Source organism: Zea mays, chromosome 3, assembly GCF_902167145.1.
Source record: "Zea mays cultivar B73 chromosome 3, Zm-B73-REFERENCE-NAM-5.0, whole genome shotgun sequence".
Lineage (NCBI taxonomy): Eukaryota > Viridiplantae > Streptophyta > Magnoliopsida > Poales > Poaceae > Zea > Zea mays.
Genome location: NC_050098.1, coordinates 223706649 through 223732813, shown reverse-complemented (window position 1 = coordinate 223732813; position 26165 = coordinate 223706649). Strand labels below are relative to the sequence as shown.

General features: G+C 48.5%; 3 protein-coding genes and 1 pseudogene across 5 annotated transcripts; 2 read left to right on the top strand and 2 right to left on the bottom strand.

Moving 5' to 3' along the window:
* Window positions 1–418: 418 nt before the first annotated feature.
* On the bottom strand, window positions 419–3085 carry LOC100279377 (calcium ion binding protein pseudogene; annotated as a pseudogene). Its single transcript, NR_148874.1, has one exon. The product of NR_148874.1 is annotated as a calcium ion binding protein pseudogene (transcript).
* Window positions 2455–8718, top strand: LOC100279341 (uncharacterized). 2 transcript variants are annotated; one of them, XR_563468.4, is made up of 11 exons: window positions 2455–4082; window positions 5132–5238; window positions 5337–5392; window positions 5499–5705; window positions 5797–6003; window positions 6085–6171; window positions 6269–6364; window positions 7430–7645; window positions 7735–7917; window positions 8076–8391; window positions 8501–8718. XR_563468.4 is itself a non-coding variant. In NM_001152362.2 (10 exons), the coding sequence occupies exons 1-10, from the start codon at window positions 3787–3789 to the stop codon at window positions 8301–8303; spliced, it is 1683 nt and encodes a 560-aa protein (NP_001145834.1). In that variant the 5' UTR covers window positions 3675–3786; the 3' UTR covers window positions 8304–8679. The 2 variants fall into 2 exon arrangements, 1 of the variants encoding a protein (NP_001145834.1); NM_001152362.2 differs by having other exon boundaries at window positions 3675–4082; window positions 8076–8679.
* Window positions 8719–11171: 2453 nt separating this feature from the next.
* On the top strand, window positions 11172–14531 carry LOC100502484 (alpha/beta-Hydrolases superfamily protein). The gene is made up of 2 exons (NM_001196962.2): window positions 11172–12154; window positions 13030–14531. Exons 1-2 carry the CDS (start codon window positions 11525–11527, stop codon window positions 14431–14433), a joined length of 2034 nt encoding a protein of 677 aa, NP_001183891.2. The 5' UTR covers window positions 11172–11524; the 3' UTR covers window positions 14434–14531.
* Window positions 14532–14842: 311 nt separating this feature from the next.
* On the bottom strand, window positions 14843–22895 carry LOC100502173 (ATP-dependent zinc metalloprotease FTSH 11 chloroplastic/mitochondrial). Its single transcript, NM_001351793.1, has 17 exons — window positions 22483–22895; window positions 21850–22003; window positions 21136–21228; window positions 20917–21005; window positions 20118–20241; window positions 19815–19934; window positions 19625–19675; window positions 18614–18675; window positions 18246–18303; window positions 17614–17739; window positions 17446–17526; window positions 17210–17339; window positions 16791–16939; window positions 16372–16653; window positions 16210–16299; window positions 15926–15979; window positions 14843–15508 (listed from the first exon to the last, which is right to left on the bottom strand). The coding sequence occupies exons 1-17, from the start codon at window positions 22755–22757 to the stop codon at window positions 15368–15370; spliced, it is 2079 nt and encodes a 692-aa protein (NP_001338722.1). The 5' UTR covers window positions 22758–22895; the 3' UTR covers window positions 14843–15367.
* Between the last annotated feature and the right edge of the window lie 3270 nt (window positions 22896–26165).

The window sequence follows — 26165 nt, the reverse complement described above, 5'->3', positions numbered from 1 at the left end:
CTCTCACTACGTTTCGTAGCATTCAACTAAAACTTCACAGTTTAAGCTATATTTATAACTTTTGTTTATTTTTTCCTCGAATGTGTACCAAGTGTCCATCTAACTATTACAAACTTCTTGTAAAAAATGTCGTTTTTTGGATTATTTACTAATTTCTATGGTCCAAATGCCTTTTCAAACCAAAAAAATAGAAAAATAGAAAATGTGGTAAAAACAGTAGAACTTGACACAGAGTCATAATTTGGTCCTAGTTGGGTGAAATAAAAAGCAAATGGTTATACAAAAGTATAATGCAAAAAATCTGCTTTTTTACACGTTGTAACTCATAAAAAACTGAAAAAGGTGTCAAAGATACGGTGACAAGATTTGAACCTGACACACCTCCCTCATGGAATCCCAGACGGGTACGCACCACTGCAGTAGAGAGATTTGACATTATGAAACACGACGGATGCGGTTTCGACGAAATAGAGGCTCAGTCGAGGGTTTCTCCATTATAGAAAAGCTGGGCATAACCAACACTCTAAAATAAACATGACAACTCTATTAACAAGTAACGACGATCTCAAACTCACGCCGTCATATTTTCGTTGTGGTCTCCTCTGCCTCGTGCTCTTCGCCATCCTCTGTGGTCTCCTCGACCGCGGCAGCGGCGACGGCGACTGGGACTCCTCTTCCTCCGTGACTTCCGCTTCCGCGTCTGCCAAGGACGACCGTCATCGCCATGCGTCCTCGGCGCCCGCAGCGGAGCCCGTCACGGTGGCGGCGACTACTACGAGCTCGGGGGACTGGGATGTGTGGCTACCATGGCGTATGTGGTCACTCTCTTCGAGCTTCACCAGAGTGCTCAGGATCCCAAATCCCCAATCCGGGTCATTGAACATCTCTAATGCTCCGTTTGGATGTTGGAATTGGAGATGGTGGAATTGAATTGGATCCAATACCAAATCAGCCTGGCTTTGGAAATCGGATCCAATACCAAATCCAGTTCAATTCCGAGCAAATCAGAGGGTGGAGGGTCGGAATTGGAGAGTGGAGGCGTGTGTAGAGTTGAATACCGGCTGGAATTTGGTGGATTTCCAATTCCAAATACTGTGACCATCCAAACACCAGAATTCGGGTTTGTCAATTCCAATTCTGAATTCCGAGTCTAAATTCCAACATCCAAACGCACTGTAAGAATTCCGTGTATGACGCCAAAGAAGTGCATCAAAGACGATACGCTTGCGCCTATCCACAGGGCCTGAACAGATTGGAGCAATGATGGCGAAGAACATACCCAGATCAACACGACCAGAACCAGGAGCATAAGGACAGAGAGAATTCTTTCGTTGATTGCCTTGATGGCACCCTGAAAGGTGTCTGGCTTGAGAAAAGAGAGGAGCCTGCGGAGAATAACCTCAAGAGCTGCTTTGCGTATTGACTTCTCAGGGATGCCAGTGCCTGAGTAAGATACGGGGACATCAGTCTCATTCATCTCTTTTCTAAGAAGCTCCACATCGCAGTGGCCTAGCTTCGTCATCCTCTCGAAGGCCCTTATATCTAGAGCATTGGCCAAATCCTGCCGCAAGGTAGTCTTCCTGCCAACCCTCTTGAACTTGGATGCCTCCACAATAACATAAGTCTGCTCCCCTTGACCATCATTTTTTCCTTTGGAAGGCTTTGGCTTTTTCTTTTGCAATGTCTTCAAATGTGAGATAGCATCATACACTTTCACCCTCTGTGTCATCTTAAACGCCTCCTTGAGTGCCTTCTTAGCCTCCTCAGATTCACCCTGCCCAAGCAAAGCCACCGCCTTGTTTAGCTGTGCACGCCAATGGTTTGGTTGGATGCTCAGCACACGAGTATACATCTCTGCAGCCCGTACGAAGCGGCCAACATCCATGTTCAATCCACCAAGATTATACAAGGCATCAACATGGCCAGGTTTGAGATCAATTGCTGTCTGAAACTCCTGGATAGCACGGTCATCCTCCCCTACTGCATGCAGGGCCGACCCAAGGTCACAGTGCGCATCAGCATAGTCTTCCTTCAGGAAGATGGCCTACTCCAGTGCCTTCTCAGCAGCTCGGTACTCCCCAACGCCAAAGAGAGCGCTCCCCAGGAGCTTGAGTGCCCTGGCATGAGATGGGCACAATATGGCGGCTTCTCGGTACTCCTTGACGAAGGTGAGGTAGTCGCGGCTCGTCTCGTCCCACAGGGCGCTGGTGGATGCCGAATCCGCCGCGCCGGAGATCTCCCTGGACCACCCGGCCTCGGAGAAGGAGTCGAAGTTGCTGTTGCCGGCGCCGCCGCTCCCGTCGATGGAGCCCTTCCGCACCTGCTTTGAGCGGAGGCGCTTGACGAGTATCTCCAGGTCGTCGAGGAGCCCCCAGGAGGAGTCGAAGGCGATGCCGTGGTTGGGCGAGTCCGCCCACGCCGTAATGGCAAATTTCTCCTCCCTGTCGGGGCTGCTCCGCACCTACAACGACGGCGCCATGCGTAATGGCAAATTTCTCCTCCCGCCCTCCGCCTCCGCCGCGTCGCTGCTCGATGACCACGTCATGCGACGGGGAAGTACAAGGACATGGTCTACCTGCTCTCTGGTGCGAGGGTGCGGCTCTGGTGCGAGAGAGCGAGAGAGAAGGGAGATATCTGCGAGGAGGGAAGGGAAAACTCGATGGCGATGGAGAACTTCAACGACAGTAATCGTGGTTCGAACCGTTTAATGGAGTCGTCATGTTCATTTTAGAGCGTTAGTTATGCTCAGTTTTTTTATAATGAAGAAACCCTCACCTAAGTCTCTAATTCGTCGAAGCCGGCACCGGTGGACTTTCATAATGGCAAATTTCTCACTGCGGTAGGAGAAGCACAACACTATGGCGATGAAGCGAGTTTTATTTGCCAACAGTAGGCTTTTGTAGAAATGGATCACACTCTGCACCTTCCCGATTCGCAGACAAGTATTCAGCTTCTATGGATACAATTGCAGCAAGCACATTCAAGCAGCTATGCAGATACAATTGCGAAAACAAGTATTCGTCAGCAAATGCACAAGTATTCAGCAAGCACATTCACATCCTGCATCTTCCCGTTCCCTGATGCGGAGTCACAGCAATGGCATGGACAGTAGACAGTTGATGCGACGGCTACGCTGCTGGTGGATGAAGGGCGCTGAGGGATGGCGAGCTACGATGGGGGTGGGAGTGGGGGCAGGTGGCAGGGAGCGTGCTGGCTGGAAGAGAGCGAGCTCGGTGATGGCCATGTGCGCCGTAGCGTCGGAGAACCACCAGACACCGGGGGGGGGGGGGGGGGGGGGGGGTGAGAGCTGTGCAGGCGGCGGGGCACGCTCTAGCTGGGGAACGACGAGCTCGGCAAAGGCGATGAACGCCGAAGATTTACAATGGAGAACCACCACTCCACCAGCCGACGCGCGTACAGTTGCGTCGGGCAGAGGTACAGGCGTACAGCCGTCGGATGTCACAATGCTGATGTCGAGCTTAGCTGATTCAATTTGGGTGGAGAAGGGAAGGAGAAAGAGAACACAGGTCCCACATGTAATAGCTTGAGGTCCACATGTACGACGGACGGAAAGTTACCGTGATGCCAATTCTGAGTTGAAGTGGATGTAGGAGGAAACTGAGCAATCAATTTGGGCAGCGGAGCAAAGTGACCAGACTCAGGGTGCGCTTGTAAAAAACCCAAAAATAAAACACTGTGAATACCCCTATTCTCCATTTCTCCTTCCGCCGCCGCACTTGTCCCCTGACCCTAGGTCAAAGTATCGCCGACTTCGCCAGCCGGATCATGTCGACCAGCGCCAACCCGAAACTGAAGCGGCGGCGGGGGGGCTTGCGGAAGCAGGGTCCTGGGTACCCCACGGTGGCCACCACGGGGGCAATGTTTGCCCATGAGGTGGGCGCCGAAGGGCCACGGAGGGACACGAGGCAAGGACCCGCGTTGCCTAGGGTGGTTGCCACCTCGACCAGGGGAGGAGGTGCCATTGAGCAGGGCGCTGACGGAATGGAAGGTTCGGCGTCGAAAACTGATAGGAGCGTTCACGAGGCAGTTGGCGTCGATGGCACGTACCTCACCGAGACACGGTAATGTCTTGCTTACTTGCGTCACGAATTACGGAATTAGGTTAGGGGATATACACTGAAATACCAACGTGATTGCTGGAACTTGCAACAGAGGATTAGTGTTGCTGTGATTCCATGGTTATCGCTAAAACATAGGTTAGTAAGATCTTATTTCGGGTACCTAAAAGGCCTTGTATGACGGCGATTAGACCTGCTTTGCTAAAATAAAAGTTTTATACCTATGTGCTTTGGTGCAGAACGTTTCTAAAAAAGATGACATATTCAGCACATGACTACATGAGTATTGCAGAAATGTGTATCTTGTGTTGGATTGACCATATAATAAGGGATCAAGTCTGAAATGATGATATACGTGATAGGGTAGGAGTAGCACCAATTGAAGAAAAGCACACCGTTGAGATGATTTGACATGTGCTACGGAGATCTCACCGGTAGGAATAGCACCAATTGAAGAAAAGCACACCGTTGAGATGGTTTGACATATGCTACGGAGATCTCACCGGTGCGTAGTGGGATTCTTAGGCACGATAGTAATGGGAAGAAAGGTAGGAGAAGGTCGAAGTTGATATAAAAGAGGCAGCAAAAGGAGACTTGAAAGGATGAGACATATTCAAAGGTTTAATCTTAAACATGAGTGTATGAAAAACTGCAATCCACGTTTGAACCTTGACTCGTGGCTTCTGTTGGGTTTCAACTCAAGCCTACTGCTTACCCCAACTTGCTTAGGACTAAAAGTTGTTGTTGTTGTTGTTGTTATTTTTCCCTAATTGTCTATTCCTTTGTTCCAGAATTGAGAATTTTCACTGTGTTGCAATAAACTGTATTGTTTGTAAGATGTCTAGTTCAACATCACATTTTTAGTAACTTCTTCAGCTTTAAGAGTTATTTGTAATTCAGTATAATGTGGAACTGGGAGTTTATTTTGGATTTGATTTGCAATTTATCACATTACTGGCTGCATTGTTACTGTGCAAGTGTGCATTTTAACTATTAGGAGTTAGGACCCATCATCCTGTAGCTTTAATAGTCAGCTGTTATGCATGTCACAGGTTTGATCAATGTGCCATTTCTCCACTGTCACTGAAAGCCATCAAAGATGCTGGATATGAGAGGATGACTCGGGTGCAGGAGGCTACTCTGCCAATAATTCTTCAAGGTCAGGAACTCAGGATACATGCCTAAACACTACAGCTAAATCCCTGATATCAATATCTTGGGACCTTTAAACTAACATTTGAGTTTTTTTTTCTGCAGGAAAGGATGTTCTTGCAAAAGCGAAGACAGGAACAGGGAAAACAGTTGCCTTTTTGGTACTCCTTGCCTAAAGCCCAACTGATCAATTTGACTGTCGTAGCAGTTTTCTCAGCGATATAACTACTGGATTAACCCATGTGACTGAGTTCTAATTTCTTTTAGCTTCCAGCCATCGAAGTTCTCTCTGCATTACCTCGTTCAACTTCTATAAATTTGCTGGTGATGTGCCCTACCAGGGAGCTTGCAAACCAATTGGCTGCTGAGGCCAGGAAGCTTCTCAAGTATCATCGCTCACTGGGTGTGCAGGTTGTAATAGGTGGCACACGGTTACCTCAAGAGCAACGGAGCATGCAAGCTAACCCATGTCAGGTTGTATGCATGAATCACAGATTCACAGTAATACAGTGCATACATATCTAGGTGCAACACATGCATTAATACTCTGGTTCTTTTAAATTAGATTCTTGTTGCTACTCCTGGAAGGCTAAAGGATCATCTTGAGAACACGCCTGGATTCTCCACCCGAATTAGAGGTGTCAAGGTTCTTGTTCTAGATGAGGCTGACCGCCTGTTGGATATGGGATTTAGAAGAGACATTGAGAAAATAATTACTTTCATCCCTAAAGATAGGCAAACACTGCTGTTTTCTGCTACTGTTTCAGAAGAGGTATCTCCTGTCATTAATTCACTAGTCCCTTTTTTTACCTTATATGATCAGACCATTCTAAAAGGGAACCATTACTGTTAGATCCACCAAATTTCTCACCTCGCAATGAGAAAGGATTATGATTTCATTAACGCTGTTCAAGAGGGTGATGAGGAGACACATGCCCAGGTTCGAGGATGCATTTTCATGAGCTATGTTGGTAAAATTTCATAGATTTTGAGTGTCCTGCAATGTAATGTTACATTAATTAATGCTGATGCATCAGGTAAACCAAACGTACATGGTTGCACCTCTAGGTCTGCACCTCCCCATATTGTATGATGTGTTGAAGAAGCATGTTGCAGAAGATGCAGAATACAAAGTACGTTACCTTACCATGTAATTGCATGATTATGCCTCGAGCAATCTGGTGCGGCACATAGCCACAAAGTTCCTGGTACCGTAGGATATGAGGAACGGGGTCCTTGGGACGTGGATCATCAATTTTAAGTTCCCGGTTTGTACGGCGGTATACCTCCTCGTGACGATTGGTACGAGGAGGGGATCGTGATCGTAAAATATTGGTATCACTGTATGTGGAACGTAGCTAAGGAACAAGTATTAGGTTATGTTTGGTTCCTTTAGTCCATGGACTAAAGTTTAGTTAGAAGACTAAAGTTTAGTCCCTACCTTGTTTGGTTCTAGGGACTAAAAGTATTCAAAACATATTAAATTAATCATAAGAGGACCTAAATACCCCTTGTCATTCTCATACCATTAGTGCAACTAAAATAAAGGAGGGGTAAAAAGTGGAATTTATATAATTTAGTCCCTTTTAGTCACCCCTTAAGGGACTAAAGACTAAAACAGTTTAGTCCCTGTTTTAATCCCACCGTTTGGCAATTTAGGGACTAAATGAGACTAAAATGGAGGGACTAATCTTTAGTCCCTCAAACCAAACAGGCCCTTAATTGTGGCTTAAATGTTGCTCCAATCTACTTTTTTTACTTAATAACTTAGTATAAAATTTTTTGAATGCAATCGGTATGTTCTACATACTGTTCATTATCAAAACGAGAATACCTAAATACATGAAAAGATGATGGGCTGCACAAAGACTGGGCCTCGACCATAGGCCTGAATCTTGAGGAATAGCCATCTAGGCTCTAGCATCTGGTCTCCAAGCCTATTTGATTTTGAGATGTGCTAATGGAGTAATGGTGAATGGACAGAACCATAATCTGGGTCTGCGACTGTTCCTTTTAATTCTTCTATATATGACCCACAGCCATCAGAACGCCTCCTAACCACTGACCCAGCTTGCGTACCGCAACGTTCCCGATCCACGGTCCAGAACGGTTGATCCCGGAACGTGCAACCCCACTACTTACCACGTTCTTTGTGGCTCTGGCTGCAGCAGTGTGTCATTGACAATACTATTTTGCAGGTTATAGTATTCTGTACTACTGCAATGGTTACAAGACTTGTTGCTGAGGTACTCTCCCAGCTAAAACTGAATATAAGAGAGATTCATTCCAGAAAGACACAATCTGCAAGAACTAAGGTCTCAGATGAATTCAGGAAGTCAAAGGGTCTCATATTAGTCAGCTCCGACGTATCTGCCCGTGGTGTAGATTATCCTGATGTCACCCTTGTCATGCAAGTGAGTCATATAATTGTGTACCTTGCCAAAAGAAAGGAAAATAAAAGAAAAATGTGTGGATTCATCAAGAAATTTATTTGCACATGTAGGTTGGTCTGCCAGCTGATAGAGAACAGTATATACATAGACTCGGAAGGACTGGACGGAAAGGCAAGGAAGGGCAAGGCATCTTACTACTGGCTCCCTGGGAAATGCATTTTCTTAGTACAGTTAACGATTTGTCAATATCAGAGGCTGCAACACCTTCGGTTGATTCAAGCATTCAGGCAGCAGTAAGTTGTATAGAATTAGTGCTTGTGTCCTATCTTCCCATTTAGCTTAGCTTGGTCAATCCCAGAGCAAATTTTGTTAAAAGAAGGTCTTATCTTGGCTACCAAAGATTAACAAACCTGGTGCCTTTATGTTTTAATATTCCTTCTTGACTTTATAGGTCAAAGACGCAGTCAGAAGAGTGGAGATGAAGAGCAAGGAATCAGCCTACCAGGCATGGCTGGGGTACTACAACTCGCACAAGGCTACCAACCGTGACAAGGCCAGACTCGTGATGCTGGCTGAAGAGTTCAGTCAGAGCATTGGGCTCGCAGTCCCGCCAGCCATTCCCAAACAAATTCTACGGAAGATGGGCCTCAGCAACGTTCCTGGGCTCCGGTCTTCGTAACTAACCGTGGTGATCCAGATCCAGCAGAACTTGACCAGTGCTTGTACCAGCTTGCTAAACGCTGGCTCTTCCACCACCATCGCTGCACGTAAGTAGTTTCTTACGAAGAACCAGATTCTGTAGTCATGTCTTCAAGCATGACGGCCGCATTTTATCTGAGACCGTATCTTGACCTGTTCAGTGTCCACAACGGACAGGTTCAAACAGGCCCTACGATTAGTATTCAACTATGTCATGTTTTCATTCAAAAGGGCACGGGCTCGTATCAATCAGTTCCGGGGAGGAAAAGAAAATGTATGTATTTGCTGGCACTGGCAGCACCACATGTGAGACATGCCAGTTGATATATTCATTGTGATAGTAGACTTGTCCTGCTACATTTATTTCCGAAGTTATTGGCATTGCAATTCTCGCATGCGTGCATCATTCATCCATATCCATGGCAAGCTGTAGGCAACCGTTCTGGCGTCGGTTTCTGTAGCTACACTGTTCATGAGAACCGTCCATTATGAACGAGCGAATCTGTAAATTTTGACTCTTCCGGGTTGGCGCTGCAGTGACGTTGCATTTTAGAGGAGCTGGCGGCTGGCGCGCGTCTCCTCGATACCAGCTTCATTGAACTGACTTTATTGGACCCTCCCAGACCCAGGAATTGTGTCCTCGGGCTTGCCTTTTTGTACTCAGTCCCGTCTCGTTTTCTTCGTCACTGCAGTGGGCAGCCTTTTCCCTGTCCGTAGCCGGTACTACAAAGCAGCAGCCTCTTGAAGTCGTTTTTTTGTTGTTGTTGTCTCAGTTTGGCAATCACTTTTTAGACCAAAAGCAGCTTGTCATCATCGTCGGGGAAGAGCCGACGACTGTTCCAAGGCACTTGTTCGTCTCTAGCTTGAACAAGTGAGCTGAAAAGGACTCTTTTGTAGAGGAAGTATCCGCTAGAATCGATCGAGAAATTCATGGCCTGGTCCGTGACGGGTGAAAAAGTGTTAGGAAAAGGATGGACTGGTGAGATGTTAGGAAGGATTGGTAGACGCACGCAGGTTACTGCCACTCTGCCAGGCGTGCGCGCGCCTGGTCAATCTTGGTGAGAGGCCTGAGGCCCTAGCTCGACGGGCCATGCGTATGTCGTGGGGGTGGGCGCGTCATGGTCAACCGTGTCACGATATTTGTGTGCTGCTGGCCTGTTTGTGCGGGCTCGGACGGACTCAAATGCTGTGTTGCCAGGATCTGACCACTAATCAACCATCCATTCCATCCAAGGAAGGGTACGGAAGCTTAACAGCTCAGTTTTTTTTTTGTGACTGCGGACTTCAATAAAGGACCAGTAAAATGCGACTAACTGATAAGAGATTCTGCAACTCAACACCATGTCGACGAGACTCAAAAAAAAAAAAAACTTGATACACAGCGCAGGAGCTGACCGTAGGGCAAGCACTTGGCACGTGGCGGCACGCAGAGCGGCGCCGCAGCCACGCGAGGACAGGGCAACCCATGCTTGCCTGCGGTGTGGCTGCACTCTCGAGTCTCGACTCCCCAGCGTCCGCCAGACCGCCACCGTGCGAGGCATGCAGTCGCACATGTGCCACCGCCCCCGTGGTGCCGACGGGAGGGAGCGAGGGAGGGAGAGGCAGCCAGGCCAGGCAGCGTACCTGCGTACGTACGTAGCGCGGAGCAGCGATCGAGAGTGAATGCGTGCAGATGCAGAGAGCGCTGCCCGCTGGCAGGAGTACACGTCTACACACCAGAGTGATGAGCATGTGATGTGAGTGGCAACTGTTCTCATGCGCACACACACCGCGCCGTCCATCGTCAGATCGTGGTGGTACTCGGTGTGCCAGCCTTATGATGACTGATGAGCATTCATATCGCCATTCAATCCATTTCATTCTACTACCTTACCACACCTGCTGTGGCTCTGGCGTCGTCTGCACTCTGCACACACACACACACACAAGATCGCTCTCCTCGCCATCACCAGCGAGATCTATATAGACACAACAATAGCAGTAGTTCGCTCCAATGTACTCGTCGATCAAACCTTGCACTGCGTAATGCTAATCTTTAGAGAGACGCTCCAATGGCCGGTCTCGACTCCATCCTCTTGCTAATAAAAAGGGGGAAAAAGAAGAAGAAGAAGAAGAAAACTATATATAACCCGTCGTCGTTGATGAATCGGTCGCTGTCGCAATGCTTGTTTTTTTTTTTTTTACTTGGCTGCAACAAGGTTTCCGCATCGTTGGCGTCCACGCAAGGGACGGCGTCTCCGATACCCGCTTCGTGTATCCTGTCCTCGCCCTCGCCCCTCGGTCTCATCAGAATGTCTCAGACAAGCACAAGCTGCGGCGAGGGCAAGCTCGGTAGGTCAGGCTCCTGCGTTGCATTGCATGCGGCTGAAGGTCTTTGCCTTTGTCTTTGTCCGAGCGAAAGAAAATGGAACAGGTCGGTCGAGCTGGAAGTTCGGTAGTGGTAACAGACACAGAAGAACGGGCGTTTGGAGTAACTACCAGCGATTTATTTATTTATTTTTACAGCCATAATACTCCTAGCCTCCTCCTAAGGGACGTAGAGTGCTCACTCCGTCCAAGCAAGACACTCATGCTGCTTCCGCCCCTCTTTCTTTTCGTCTCCTGCGGGCGGCGGAGACACCGATGCCGGACGAACCTGCTGCCATTTTTTATTCTTTTTTCCCTCCCGTCTCCGCCGCCCACCCTCGACCCGCCCCCGCATGCAGGTGCAGCAGCAGCAGGCAGCGCTGTATACTTTTTACTGCTCGCGTAAGGTGCCATGCCAGTGTTCAGTATTCCCGGAAATACCCCTCCGATCTGGTCTCAAATAGCCTGCTGCTGCGGCTGAACAAGTGTCGAAATCCATTGGCCTATTTGTTCACGTCTTCACCGGTCCTCACGCTGTCGTGGCGTCTCCGGCTTCTTGCCCCGTCACCACCCTCGGTTTCCACCTCCGGGCTGCCCTTCCCAAACCGTGCGCTTTTTAAAGCCCGCATAGCCATTTGCTGCAGAATTGCGCCGTGCCCTGCAACACCGCACGGGCTGACCAACCAAACCCGCCCGTCTCTGTTGCTGGTCTGGTCTGGTCTGGTCACCACCAAGAAGCTAACCACCAACGCCCAACATCTCCACCGCGCGGAGGACAGAGGGCCATCTGCCGAATTAAACTCCCCTCTCTCCTCGCGCGCCTCTCTTCTCTGCCTCCAAGATCACAACGCGGACATGGTGGCTACCGTCGCTGCCGCGGGCGCCGCGGCGGCGGCGGCGTCGGGGCGGCGCCGCGGGGCCAGGAGGGAGCCGGCGACCATGCACGCCGGCATCCGGCGCTCGCGCTCCGAGCCGCACCTCCGCTGCCCCCGCCGCGGGGGCGCGGCGGGCGCCGCGCTCACCACCAGCCGCTCCATCGGCGTCTTCCCGTTCCAGTTCGGCGCCGCGCCGCTGCGCCCGCCGCCGCTGCCCGACGGCGGCGGCGACGGCTCCCGCCTCCTCACCGTCGCCGACGACGCCGACCCGCCGGAGCCCTGCCCGGAAATGCCGCCCGCCAGGAGGCCCGAGGCGCACTGGCTCGACCGCCTCCTGGAGGTCCGCTCCCGCTTCCACGACCCGACCTGGCGCGACGTCCTCGACCACGACGACGACGACGACGACGAGGACCTCTACCGCCTCGACGCTGACCACCACCACGACGGCGGGTGCGGCGTCAGCTACGAGGACGACGGCGAGGAGGAGGACGCCAGGTGGGACCGCGACTCCTTCGCCAAGCTGCTGGCGCGGGCCCCGCTCGGAGAGGCGCGGCTGTTCGCGCAGCTGGCCTTCCTCTGTAACATGGCCTACGTCATCCCCGAGATCAAGGTGAGCCATTTGCGCGACCACACACACCTATAGCATAGCATCACAAATTCACAATGATAAACCATGGCCGCCTAGCTCGGGGCTCGTCTGATCTGGACGCCGTCGCTGCCTGGCCTAGCCTGTCCTGAAGGGGAACGAGATCCTCTGACGTGGGGAGGAGCCACTGACGCGTGGGCCCCGCGTGTGACAGGGCCCACGTGCAGTGGCCCAACTGCTCTCTGCAGTACGTCAGAGGCCGAAGGTGAATGCGGTCCCACTGCCACTTGTTGTTTATTTTCCTTTTTTGATTTTTTTTTGGAAGAATTTAGTGGGGCTAGCTCGAAACGATCTGTCCTGACTCGATCACTCGAATAAAGAATTTCGCGGCGACACATTTAGGTAGGACCTTGGCTTTAATTCGCCTCGCAGCATGCTAGCTCGAAAGTCGAAACGATCTGTCCTGGCGCACACATGTATTAGTATTAGGTACACCCTGGCGAGCCCCACCAAGAACAACGTGTGCGCCTATTGCTTCCTATTAGTCCTCGTGAGTTGTGACCATTAGTATTCAAGAATCGATGCGTAGTTTTCTAGAATTATTATGGAGGAAATCTGCACGTAGTTTTCTGCTGTTTCCTCCAGGTAGTTGGCTGGAAAGTTCCATATAGCTGCAAATCGCGGCGAAATTATTGTCTATATTCATTATTGAAAAACAACGTCGTGATGTGATGGCACCATGCTACTTGACTCCTGATATTTTTCGATGGAAAACCTGTTAGTTTTAGACTTTTAGTAGATCGTGAATGCAGCCGATCAGTAGTAATACGTGACAGATATGAAATGCGAAGTACCAGGAGCATTTGATCTCTGAAGAGTGCCCGTTGGTTTGGTTTCAGGTCGAGGAGCTGAAGAGGCACTACGGGTTGCGGTTCGTGACGTCGTCTCTGGAGAAGAAGGCGGAGGCCGGCATCATAAGCGCCAAGCTGGACGCGGACTCCACGCGGCCGCGCACCGCGCCGGCGTACGAGGTGGCTTCCGGCCCACAGCCGCGCCGGCCCATCCGGTCGTCGCACCTGGCCTACGAGGTGGCGGCGTCGGCCGCGTCCTACGTCCACGCGCGCGCGCGCGGCCTGCTCTCGTTCGGCGCGCCGACGCGGCAGCAGCAGCAGGCAGCGGGTCAGGGCAGGCTGTACAACTCGGGCGTGGCCGCGTACATGGCCGCGTCGACGGTGACGGCGGTGGTGGCCGCCGAGGACGAGGCGCGGCAGGAGGCGGCCCGCGACCTGCGGTCGCCGCTGTCGTCGCCGTGCGAGTGGTTCGTGTGCGACGAGGCGGACGCGCGGACGCGGTGCCTCGTCATCCAGGGCTCCGACTCGCTGGCGTCGTGGCAGGCCAACCTCCTGTTCGAGCCCACCGAGTTCGAGGGCACCGGCGTGCTGGTGCACCGGGGCATCTACGAGGCGGCCAAGGGCATCTACGAGCAGGTCATGCCGGAGATCGAGGCGCACCTGCGGGCGCACGCGGGGCGCGCGCCGCCGCGGCTGCGGCTCACGGGCCACTCGCTCGGCGGCAGCCTCGCGGTGCTGGTCAGCCTCATGCTGCTGGCGCGCGGCGTGGTGACGCCCGACGCGCTGCACCCGGTGGTCACGTTCGGGGCGCCGTCCGTGTTCTGCGGCGGGAACCGCGTCCTGGAGGCCCTGGGCGTCGGCGAGGCGCACGTCCGGTCCGTGGCCATGCACCGCGACATCGTGCCCAGGGCCTTCTCGTGCCGCTACCCGGGCCACGCCATCGCGCTGCTCAAGCGCCTCAACGGCGTGCTCCGCACCCACCCGTGCCTCAACACGCACAAGGCGCTGTACACGCCCATGGGCTCCACGTACATCCTGCAGCCCGACAGCAGCGTGTCGCCGCGGCACCCGTTTCTCCCCGAGGGCGCGGCGCTGTTCCGGCTCGACTCGGACGACGCCGGCCTCCGTGGCGGCGCGGAGCGCCCGCCGAGGGCTCTGGTGGCCAGCGCGCTGCGCGCGTTCCTCAACTCGCCGCACCCGCTCGAGACACTGAGCGACCTGTCTGCCTACGGCGCGGGGGGCGCCATACTCCGGGACCACGAGTCCAGCAACTACTTCAGGGCGCTCAGCGCGCTGGCCAGGGCGCCGCCGCGGCGCCGGAAGCAACCGGAGGTCGTGTGGCAGCTGCCCGGCGTCGAGCGGCTGCAGCAGTATTGGTGGCCGGGGATCGCCAGCACCGTCATCCCCGCACCGTTGGCCGTCAGCAAAAAGGAGCTGGTGTCCGAGGCATAGAATTTGTACGCTTCGTTCCTTTGGTGTGCTCGCTTGAGCAGTGTACATTCTTTGATTCTGGTTCCGCACGAGGTACATAAAAATGCACAACTTGTTCTTTTGGCGTTTAGGTTCGTGTAAAAATTGTAATCATGCATAGCATAGGAGCGTGTCTGGTTTGGTGTCCTGGTGGCCAGCAAAGATCCGCGGCTGCTTAATAAGACAATGAGCTTTGTCTTGGGTTTTATGCGAAGGAGCTCACGAGTTCAACATGTAAACTTGTTTCAATGACGCCTTAAAATTCCATGAACTTTGAGCAAGTGACATTTAATTCCTTTTTCACCAACCAGAGCGCCACCCGCCACGCCGCAGTTTTGAGTGCATCAGTTCTCATAAACAAGGCCCAAAGTCTCAAACAAAACACAGACATGACCAAGGCATCAAGTGCATGTTAGCAATACAAATACATTGAACGTATATTGTTTGACAAAAAACAAACAGTGCTTGTTTGAAAAAAAAACTACCGCCATATGTACGATTTCCTTACAGCAAATGTAATAAAGAAGTAAAAAGAACATGGTAAACATGTTACCCTAGCCAGAAACCTAGCATTCAGAGCATGCAATGTTGCACCTATATCTATCCTAGCTAAAACCAAAAGTATGGAGGGTTTTGCAACCCAGAGCCTTGCCGGCCACCATGGCGGTCTTCCATCCCAAGAATTATCAATAAGCAGGCATCGGCTTTTCCAACACCAATCTTCTCATTTTCTGATTTACTGGCTGCTCCTCAAATGGAAATGGTGCCAAGGTGAAAAATGTACCGAAGGTGTGTTGCGCCCTATTTTGCAGAAGGGGGCATGTGAACAAACTTCGATGGCTCATCTAGATGCCACTTACTGTACACGGATTTACAATTCACAGTAGGTAAAATCTGGATGCAACAAAGGAATCTTTTAAGTGAGGGCAAACTCCTCGTCTTGGAAGGAAAACTGGGGTTCTTCTTGGTAAGGGTGAACTACTTTGTTGATCTCATCTGCAGTAAGTGTTTCACGCTCCAGCAGCGCATTTGCCAAAGCATGTAATTGCTTCTCATGCTGAAAACAAAGTTTGGAAAATGTATCGGCATTAAGTACACTAAAAAAAAAACTTGACCTGCGGGGGTAAGACAGCCCCCGGGCATTGTATTAAGAAGAAGACCTTCTCACACAGGTCAAGAAAACCCCCGAACCCCTGCCCCACCCATACACAGCGGCATCGAAGCCCATGTGAGAACGACCACGACCGGGGCTGAGCCTTAGACCTGTGCTTTGGCGTGGGACAGACGAGGGGATTTTTTTAACCACAGCCTGAAATTCGCTCCCACGGAGAGTCGAACCCAGGACCTGAGGAGTGCTACTCAGACCACCTAACCAACTCAGCTAGAGGCCCTTTCGCTTAAGTACACTAAAAGAATCTGGTGTTATGTGAAACTGATCTTCTAGGGCAGAACCCATCATGGTTGTGAGACAAACCTTTTTAAGCAATCGTTTGACCCGCCCATAAGCTTCTCTTAGGAGCTTCACCACCTGCAAGACCATCAAATCAGAAAATGCAACAGGAGACCCTAACTACTACATTTAAGGTCATCAATACAACCAACCTCTTGGGATTGATCAAGAGGCTAGTTAACGCAGACATTTGAGAACGGAAGGAGCATACAACAATGAGCTACTATTTGCTCACTAAATGTATAGCAAAAATGAAATAGTACAGCCAAAATGTTATCAGTATATTTGAGTGGTCTATGGAGAAGTACCTCAGCATCTATCCTTGATTGCATCTCTACACTTGGTCGCTCTTTCACATGCACAGGACCGATAGCATCACTCATCCCACAGTTTGATACCTGTAGAGTCATAGTTAGATGACCATTTAACACGTCTAATACAAAATATTTCCCAACAGACGAAGTAATTACCATGTACTGGGCAAGCTCTGTTGCAGTGTGAAGGTCATTTCTCGCCCCAGTTGTAACATTGTCTTCCCCAAATATCAGCTCTTCAGCAACCCTCCCACCCATGCAAACATCAAGACGTGCAAGGAGTTGTTTCTTGCTAATAGAAGTCTCATCCTGTGAGGGGAGTTGTGTGACCATTCCAAGGGCAGACCCACGAGGAAGGATAGTTGCTTTGTGTATGGGGTGAGCACCCTGGGTGTTGAGCGCAACAATAGCATGTCCACTTTCATGGTACGCAGTAAGCTAATGAGCACAAGGAAATGAAGTTAATTAATATACGATTTCGCAGTTGCTCCAATCTAGAATTTATGGAAACCTTATGTTAGGACTAATTGTTCTTTTTAGTTGCGAAAAAGGAAAGTTAACAAAAACAAACATGCCTTTCTCGATTCATCTGATATGAACATTGATCTCCTCTCAGTTCCCATGATAATACGATCTTTGGCAAACTCCAACTGAACAGCATTCAACTTGTCCGCACCTTCAACTGCAGCCTTTATCGCTGCAATGTTTACAAGGTTGGCTAGGTCTAACAGAAAGAAACAAAGAGATGTCAGAATACAAATATCAGTGTAAAATCTAAAACATTATACACAAGGCATGTTTAACATCTTATTCTTAAAAAAGTGTAATATTTTATCCATATTCAAAATACCACTCATAAATGACAAAAGAAAAACAGGAAGATATAGCTGCTAATGAAGAGAATTACACAATCCTTTCAAATCCCTCATGACACTTACAAAATGAAATGTGATATGCTACTTCTCAGTAATGGAACAAAAGAAAATGTGCATACCAGCCCCATTAAAGCCAGGTGTACTACGGGCAATTGCATTGATATCTACATCATTTGCCACTGGCTTATCTTGCAAATAGAGCTCCAGAATCTCTTGGCGACCCCGCACATCTGGACTTGGGACGACAATCTAGTGAAGAAAGCTCAACGGAATTAATCAAAAAAAATTTGCACTGCACTTGATAGGTGATACACTTCATCAAGATCAGGAAACCGTATATGCTCAGGTGACTTACATGCCTATCAAATCTACCAGGTCTTGTGAGTGCAGGATCAAGAATGTCTGCCAAGTTTGTTGCAGCCATCACAATTATTCCCTGTAAGATAAAAGATCAATTGGAAGCAAGAGTCAGGTAAAGTTCTGAATATATTGCTCTATTTGATAATGTGATAGACTAGCATACCTCATTTTGTTCAAACCCGTCCATCTCAACAAGAAGTTGATGCAACGTCTTCTTTGTGTGCCCTTCCCACTGTTTTCTAGTTGAACCCACAGCATCTATTTCATCAATGAAGACAATGCATGGCGCCTGTAAAGAGAAAGATTGTTAAAATATATTACTTTGACCTTTAGTTTTCATGGTATTAAGTCAGTAAAACATAAAATATTGCATTTCAGAATAACTTATCATAACATATATACTGATACAAATACAATTATTCATGTTACCAAATCAACTATTTTTGTTTCCTTGCAAAACAAAATGGGTTAACAGTTTTTGTACATATTCATGGTCAAAGTAGAAAATATGACCAGTAACATCCTAAATAAGATATTTTTTCTGGATGGAACTATTACTTTTGCAATGGCAGCAAATAAAAAAAGATCAACATTTACCCTTATGGAAAGAAACCAATTTACTCATCGACTTAATCTAAATCGTATAACCTCTATTCCAAATATATAGAGTAGTCAAAGAAAGAGTATCTGAAAGCTCGGCAAAGTAACTATCTCTGATCCACAAACCATAGACACAGAGAAAAGTTTGAAGGAGCTACGGTTACAAAAATACAGGTTGACAGCAGAATGGCATACCTTCTTCTTTGCAGCTTGAAACAATGACCTCACTCTCCGAGCACCAACACCAACAAACCTGAGAAGAGATGAAGTCATAGTTAAAAATGTTAAATTAGAAAATTTTGATAGCAGGGTACAATAAATGTTAATAGCGGGATATTAAATGCCAGCTGGACTTAAGTTTGTCATGAATGCTAAGACATTACCATTCTATTAACTTTTCAATTGTGTTACAGAATAGAATAAATTCAGATTGCACACATCTACGATCGATTATTTTCTGACCCAGTAAAGACAATTGCAATTTGGTAGAGTAAGGTTCCAAATAACTTCCAATAAACACAAAAAAATTGTAATGCCAGATAGCACCTTACAAGAGATCTTACATTTCCTCAAATTCAGAGCCTGCTCGGTAAAAGAATGGTACACCAGCTTCTCCAGCAATGGCCTGGGGCAAAAAGACAGCTCCAGTAAGGTATGTTTGGTCAAGACAACAGCAATAGCACAAAAACTATAGGATAACAGCTGGAGATGGCACAATGGCGTCCATTGGTATATGTATAAACAAAAAGATTAGTGCAATGCGCAAGAAACTATGTTGTAAATAGCGCGCTATGAAATGTAGCGTCATCCTCTAAATTCTATAGTGGACTCTAGCAGCTATCTGATTTAGCGTTTTTATAGAAAATATGAACATTCTTAACTAATTATGTACGGAAACATTTAACTATGGGAAATTTCATGAACACAAATACCCAAATACATGTACATGCTCTAGGAGAACATGTCACCACATCAATTACTTAACGTTCACTAAATCAGTCAACATACTTTTTTTTCTCGAACACGCAGGAGAGCTGCGCATCAATATATTAAGAAGAAAAGGGGAAAAATACCCCGAAACAGACAGAACAACACCCAAAACACACATACACACACAAACACACACACACACACCGAACCCACCTAGCCAGAAAGAACAACTGGAGCAGGGGCAGGGACAGAGCGTTTGTCAGCTGACAAACACCCCAACTAAAACAGAGAAAAAAAAAACTAAACCACCCTCAAAGCTACAATCAACATTCATATTCATTCAACACTCAATATTCAACATCTAACAATTATTTAATGGTTTAAAGTAAAGAACGTGATGGATAGACATAGATTATACTCCTCTAGAGTAAGGACTAAGGAATGAACATTTTTTCCTTGGTCACAATTAGAGGTGCTAAACCATTTTGCAGTTAAGCCAAATAGTGGTGTTTAGCGGAGCTAAAGCGTCATTAGCAGCAATAGCAGAACAATTAGCAATTTCGTAGCAGTACAGCCGTGAATAAGCTATAGCGGGCTATGTACAAGTTAAATAGCTAAGCAGTGAGCTCCCCAAACAAGTTCACCTTTGCTAGTAGTGTCTTCCCAGTTCCTGGAGCACCAGTCAAAAGTATGCCCTGCAAAGGACAGGAGGAATTCATTACAGAGCAAGATTCATAACAGTTCAATCATCCAATAAAAGCGACAGATATATAGAGGAACTCATGGAGCAAGGTGACGATAAATGTTACTCGCGAGATGGCATAGAGTGATTACCTTAGGTAGCTTTCCACCAAGGCGAGTGAACTTTGAAGGGTTCTTGAGATACTCAACTACCTCCTCAAGTTCCTTTTTTGCATCATCACAACCTTTGACATCTTTAAATGTCTTGACATTCTGTAAAACCATAGAATTATCATTTGAATATGTATTTGTTTTCTGTACCGAGAAATCACATTACTAACAGACAACCAGAAGACAGTATTGTGCGAAAGAAAAACACTAATAATGTTTTTGTAGTAACCCAAAGTGGACCAAGATACTCTTGTATCAAGTATTTTATGAAGCGTAATCAGATACCTTCTCTGGCATGATATCCTTATTCATCTCTTTTGGAGAATATGATGAGCTAGAACCAACACCAGATGCCCCAATTCCACCTAAGCTCCCAATATACTTTTGAAGTGCAGCAGCACCCATCACCCTGGAACAAAATATTATGCAGTGAGCATCGAAAAAACATTTTGGGTAAATGGTGTTTATGGTTGCAACGAAACCAGGTAGTCTTTGATAGTGGTTCTCCTTCCATCAGCAAGGTGCAGATATTTTTCTTGGATGAGTTGGCATGAGGGGTGCTAGCTGGAGCCAAACATCTTGGAAGTTCAAATTTAGCTGAAGCCCTTATTATGGCAGGGTCGAATTATGTAAGCAGTATATAATAAGCTCTAAGTGTGTGTGTAATCTCGGGGTTTCCTGTGTAGCAGGTTATCCCTTCTTTCCTCTCTAATATATAAAGATGTGCAGCTCTCCTGCGCGTTCAAGGGAAAAAAAGTTGGGCCCAAGCAATTAACAGATTCATACAATTATTCATTTTGTGGAAACAGTCTCTTGCAAATGCAGGGAAGGCTGCGTACTATAGACCCAAATGGGTCCAACCCTTCCCCGGACCCACGCAAGCTGGAGCACATGCACCGGGCTGCCCATAAGAAATAAAAAATGTTTATCAATTCTTCAAAGCAAATAGACAAAGTTCTTTTCTTTATGCATCACATTCTGTAGGAAGCACCTATGAACACTAGAAATCTGGGTACAGCAGGAACAATTGTGTGCCTAATCTAAATCATAAGATAGCAGGAACATGATGAAAGGTTTAGCATACCACATTACGCCGACAGCAATTGTAAACAACATCGTCGAGACAATTTCTTGAGCAAAGCGTGTAGATCTACCTGTAGATTTGGGGTCAACCTAATGATGCAACAAAATCTATCAAAACATAATTTAAGAATCAAGATCACAGGGAAAAATTTGGCCCCTGTCCTATCAACACGGTCATGAATAATAAATTAATAGCATTCCTCAGATCTGGTCGACTTACCATTACAACATGTAAAGGTTGCTTTTCTGATATCCCAGGGTTCATGAAAGGTTTATCCTCATTCCCAGATACACGTTGTTTCAACTCTTGCAACTACTGACATAAATGCATATTACAGAGAGTGAAGTGGTTACAACATGCCAAGTTGCCAACATGGTGACTAATATGGAGTATAAGTCAACACAGAATGACAGAAAGCATTGTGGAAGGAAATGGGTGTAGTAGGAAGTTATAAGCTTTAAGCTTTTGCAGCATCACATCAATATTATCTATATGAAGAGCCTAACAGGTTTTACCTGAAAAAAAGTGCTTCAACAAATGGCATAATTGCTTGAGCATCACTAAAAACATGGATTGAAGAATACAGTACTAGGGCATGGATCTTATGGCATTGTGTGGCATGGTAGATGGATTTGGATAATTGAATGTCAGTTAAGTTACCAAACGTGTTACAGGTCTTTTCCTGAAGCTATGTTGACAGAATAAGATAGTGCACAAAACTTCATCATATCATATACTTCCTCTGTCCCAAAATATAATTCTTTTTAGCCCACTTTTTTTTCGTCTACATTCATTCAAATGATAATGAATATAGTCATACATGGTAACTACGTTCATATGTTACTTCATGAATATGTGGTTAACCTAAAACGAATTATATTTTGGGACCAAGGGAGTAATATATATTATTAAAGAGTTGTGAAATGATCTTACCAGGGCTGGCAGACTTGCAGATCTCCCAGATTGTTCATCTGGAAGGTAATCTGCTATAGTGTTAGTGAGAATAAGTGCCCGCAGGTACTCTGCAGCCCCCTTGCTATCCACAGCATGGCTTCGCTGCTCAAACCTTTTAATAACCTCTTCAGGGCTGCCATTATTTTCAGTGCACACCAAAACAGGAAATTCAGATAGGTGAACATACCAATCTTTAGTTTCTAATGCGAAGATTTGATGCAATGGTCAATACAAAGTACAAACAACAAAACCAGCAATACAACCACTACTAACGATTATGCAGTACTAGGACTCCAACTATATGATAATGTTTGGTTCCTGAGCCATTTAGGATGGAGCGGCTCCGTCCGAGAGATTTTGGGGAGCTAAATGGTTCAACATTTGAACATATTTTTTTTTCTTTTTTAGAGCCATTCTGTCCTATATGGAATCAATCCAAACAACAATAAATTGGGAGCGGAGCGGCTCCGTCCCACGGTACTCTACAAATTTCTCAAGAACCTTGCTACAATTGATCCTTAGGTAAGTCAAACTATCCAAATAGTATAAATCAGCACGCAATCCACTCAGCCAGAACCACATTCGCCCAATTGTCGAAGTAAAACAACAGACCTGAACTTGTTGAGCTCGTGGAGGAGCGCGCTCTGCTTGGCAGCGTCGTTGGGGTTGGCGTCCGCCTCTTCGATCAGCCCCTGCAGTCGGTGGTCGGATCTCCAGAAGGGCCACCAGCTCATCCAGTTCCTCGACAGCACCCAGTCGACGAACCTCCTGACCGCGGCCACCACCGCGGCCGCGACCGCCACGGCCCAGGCCCTAGCCTTGCCCACCAGGTCCTCCAGCTCCTCCTTCCCGCTCATCGTGGCGGGCTGTGCCGTCGACTCCGTCATCGTCGTGCTCTCCGACTCCTCCGCCTCCGCCGCGGACGAGGATGCAGCCGCGGGCGGCTCGGAGGCGTCGGGCTGCGGCGCGATGGGGTCCAATGCGCGGAGGCGGAGCGGGGCACGGCGGGGCGCGTTGGCACCGCGGGGCAAAGAGGCGAAGGCAGAGGGGAGCGGCTGCCGGCGGCGCGGGGGCAGTGGCGAGGGGAGCGGGCGGAGGAGGAGGGAGGCCTGGAGCGCGCTCATGGCGGCTGAGGCGGGCGCGCCGGCGAGGTGGGAGGGGCGTGACTTGGAGAGAAGAGGCTTCCCCTTTTTTTTTTCCCTTTCTACGCTGGAGGTGGGTCTCCCCTAGTTTTAGTGGACACGAGGAGTAGCCTTATCGCGAAGCGAGACCGCGACTCCGCGAGCGCGAACGCGCACGCTGGAAGCCGTAGCGGGGCGACGACGCGGCGGCGCTCGCGATCGTTAGGAGTCACTCGGGATCGGGACCGTTGGTAGCGGGAGGGGTGATGATGGGGACGGACGTCTCTCGAATGCGATGACGACCTGACTGGCCTGGTCGGTGCTGGAGCTGATGTCTGGGTCGGCGGTCGGCGAGACGGCGAGGAGCTGGTACTGTCCTCTCAGTCTCAGGCTCTCAGCTACAGCAAAGCACAGGTACTCCGGCTCAAGCAAGAAACCCGATTCTAAGCGCGGAGAGAAGGTAGACACCACACACCAGGAAGGATGGGATAAATAAACTGGGGGAGATCCGTCGGTACTCGGTAGGTTTCACTGCCAAGTGATCCATGGGACCGTGGGTAGGCTTCACTGCAAGTGATCCGCGGGGTTGCGCGCTTAGCGAAATGACCTCTACGGCTCTACTCAAATTGATTTGATTATACTCAGATCTTAGGTTCTTTGACTCCTCGCGAGAGTGATTTTTAGACTGTTTTTTTAAATTATCTTATTTGTTCCACGCTGAAACAGAAGTCTAAGGCCTTATTTCGGTCATGAACATGGACGGTCTTCTTCTTAATATATAACTAGTTAGTTGTCCGTGCCTTACGGCGGTACACGAACACCGCTGATAAAAGCATTAATAGTAATTATTTTTGGATCATTTCATGAGATGTGCTCTCCTGGCAGGAGGAAAAGGAAGAAAGACTCATTCATTTTTTATTCATCAATTAGAACAAAGTAGAAGAAGCAACTAAACACCATACATGTTCACATATCAAACCCATATATTGTCTAATAGCTACATCTGTGGTCAACAAGATGTTATTAATCAATTACGAGACTTCAAATGAATACGCGATGTGTCAATACTAATACACCATTTCCCCCTAAAAACAATGATAACCAACGTCGCTGGTATGGGGGAGGTGAGGCTGGGGTTGGACCTAAGCACGATCTGCTCGAGCGAGGACGACGACATGAACAGCGCGAGCGGCAGCTCAACGGGGGCCTGGGAGGCGCCGAAACAACCGAAGATGGAGAGCGTCCGGAGGTTGGGTCGAGCCTGGCCCCGGGCCTGCAGTGCGGGGTGGCGACGTCGAGGCCTAGGTGGAGGCGGGTGGCGCGGAGCACGCGCGCGTCGTCGGGCGCGAGCTTGCACTGCAGGCCAGGCCTTGGCGTGTCGGTGCAAGGCCGCGGGTGGAGCTGCGGCCACGCCGGGTCGCCGAGGAGGTCCGCCATCACCCGGAAGATGGCCACCGGCTCCGCCCCGCCAGCTCCTGTGCCGGCGTGTCCCCTCCAGGGATTGCGAGTGAGGGGGATCGCAGATGGGGCAGAGAGGGAGGATGTCAGGGGGTGTGGAAGGAGGGGGCAGAACCGTGCACCGTGAACGCCTACACTGTAGTCTTAAGTAGTATAATGTGTGAAGGTTGTGTAGGTCGACTCTTCGTGGAAGTGAATTTTAGGCTATTTGTTTAAAAATCCTCTCATTTGTCCACGTTAAAGAATAGGTCTAAGGCCTTATCCCGGTCATGGTCGTGGACGGTCTTCTTAATATATAACGTCTGAGGGCTGTTTTACCCTCGCCGGTCAAGTTTTTTAGGATTTGCACGCTTATCCTGTGTTCCATACAATGTGTATGGATTTTTAAACTTTAGAACCCATATTGTTATTGAAAGGGAAATAGGGTCAAACCTTTTTCTAAATGATTTTGGTGGTTAAATTGCCCAACACAAATAATTGGACTAACTAGTTTGCTTTAGATTATAAGTTCTACAGGTGCCAAAGGTTCAACACAAACCAATAAAAAGTCCAAGATTGGGTTCAAAAGAAAGGAGCAAAAGAAAACCGAAGGTTGCCCTGGTCTAGCGCACCGGACTGTCCGGTGTGCCACCGTACAGTGTCCGGTGCACCAGGGTGGATCAACTCCAACTCGCTAGCTTCGGGAATTTGGGGAGCCACTCCGCTATAATTCACCGGACTGTCCGGTGTAGCACCGGACTGTCCGGTGTGCCAAACGGAGCAACGGCTAACAGCGCCAACGGTCGTCTGCAAAAGTGAACAGTGCACGGACAGCGCGCGCAGAGTCAGAGCAGGCGCCAGAAGGCGCATCGGACAGTGAACAGTGACTGTCCGGTGCACCACTGGACTTTTCGGTGGCCCCACTTGTCAGAGCTCCAACGGTCGAACCCTAACGGTTGGGTGACGTGGCTGGCGCACCGGACAGTGTCCGGTGCGCCCATCGACAGCAGCCTTCCCCAACGGCCACTTTGGTGGTTGGGGCTATAAATATCCCCCAACCACCACACTTCAAGGCATCTAAGTTTTCAGCCAACACATTCAATACAAGAGCTAGTGCATTCGATACAAGACACAAATAGATTGAATCAAAATCTCTCCAAGTCCCAATTCCACTCAAAGCAATTAGTGACTAGAAGAGAGAGTTTTGCCGTGTTCTTTTGATCTCTTGCGCTTGGATCACTTTTCTTCTTCCCTATTTCTTGTTTCCAAGACATTTGTAATCAAAGCAAGAGACACCAATTGTGTGGTGATCCTTGTGGGGACTAAGTGTCCCAATTGGTTGAGGAGAAAAGCTCACTCGGTCTAAGTGACCGTTTGAGAGAGGGAAAGGGTTAAAAGAGACCCGGTCTTTGTGACCACCTCAACGGGGAGTAGGTTTGCAAGAACCGAACCTCGGTAAAACAAATCATCCTGTCACACTCTTCATTTGCTTGTGATTTGTTTTTTGCCCTCTCTTTCGGACTCGATTATATTTCTAACACTAACTCCGGCTTGTAGTGGTGCTTAAAGTTTATAAATTTCAGATTTGCCTATCCACCCCCTCTAGGCGACTTTCAATTGGTATCAGAGCCCGATACTTCATTAGAGCCTAACCGCTCGAAGTGATGTCGGGAGCTCACGCCAAGAAGGAGATGGTGACCGGCGAGAAGCCCGCCACAAGCCACGGGAAAGCTCCAT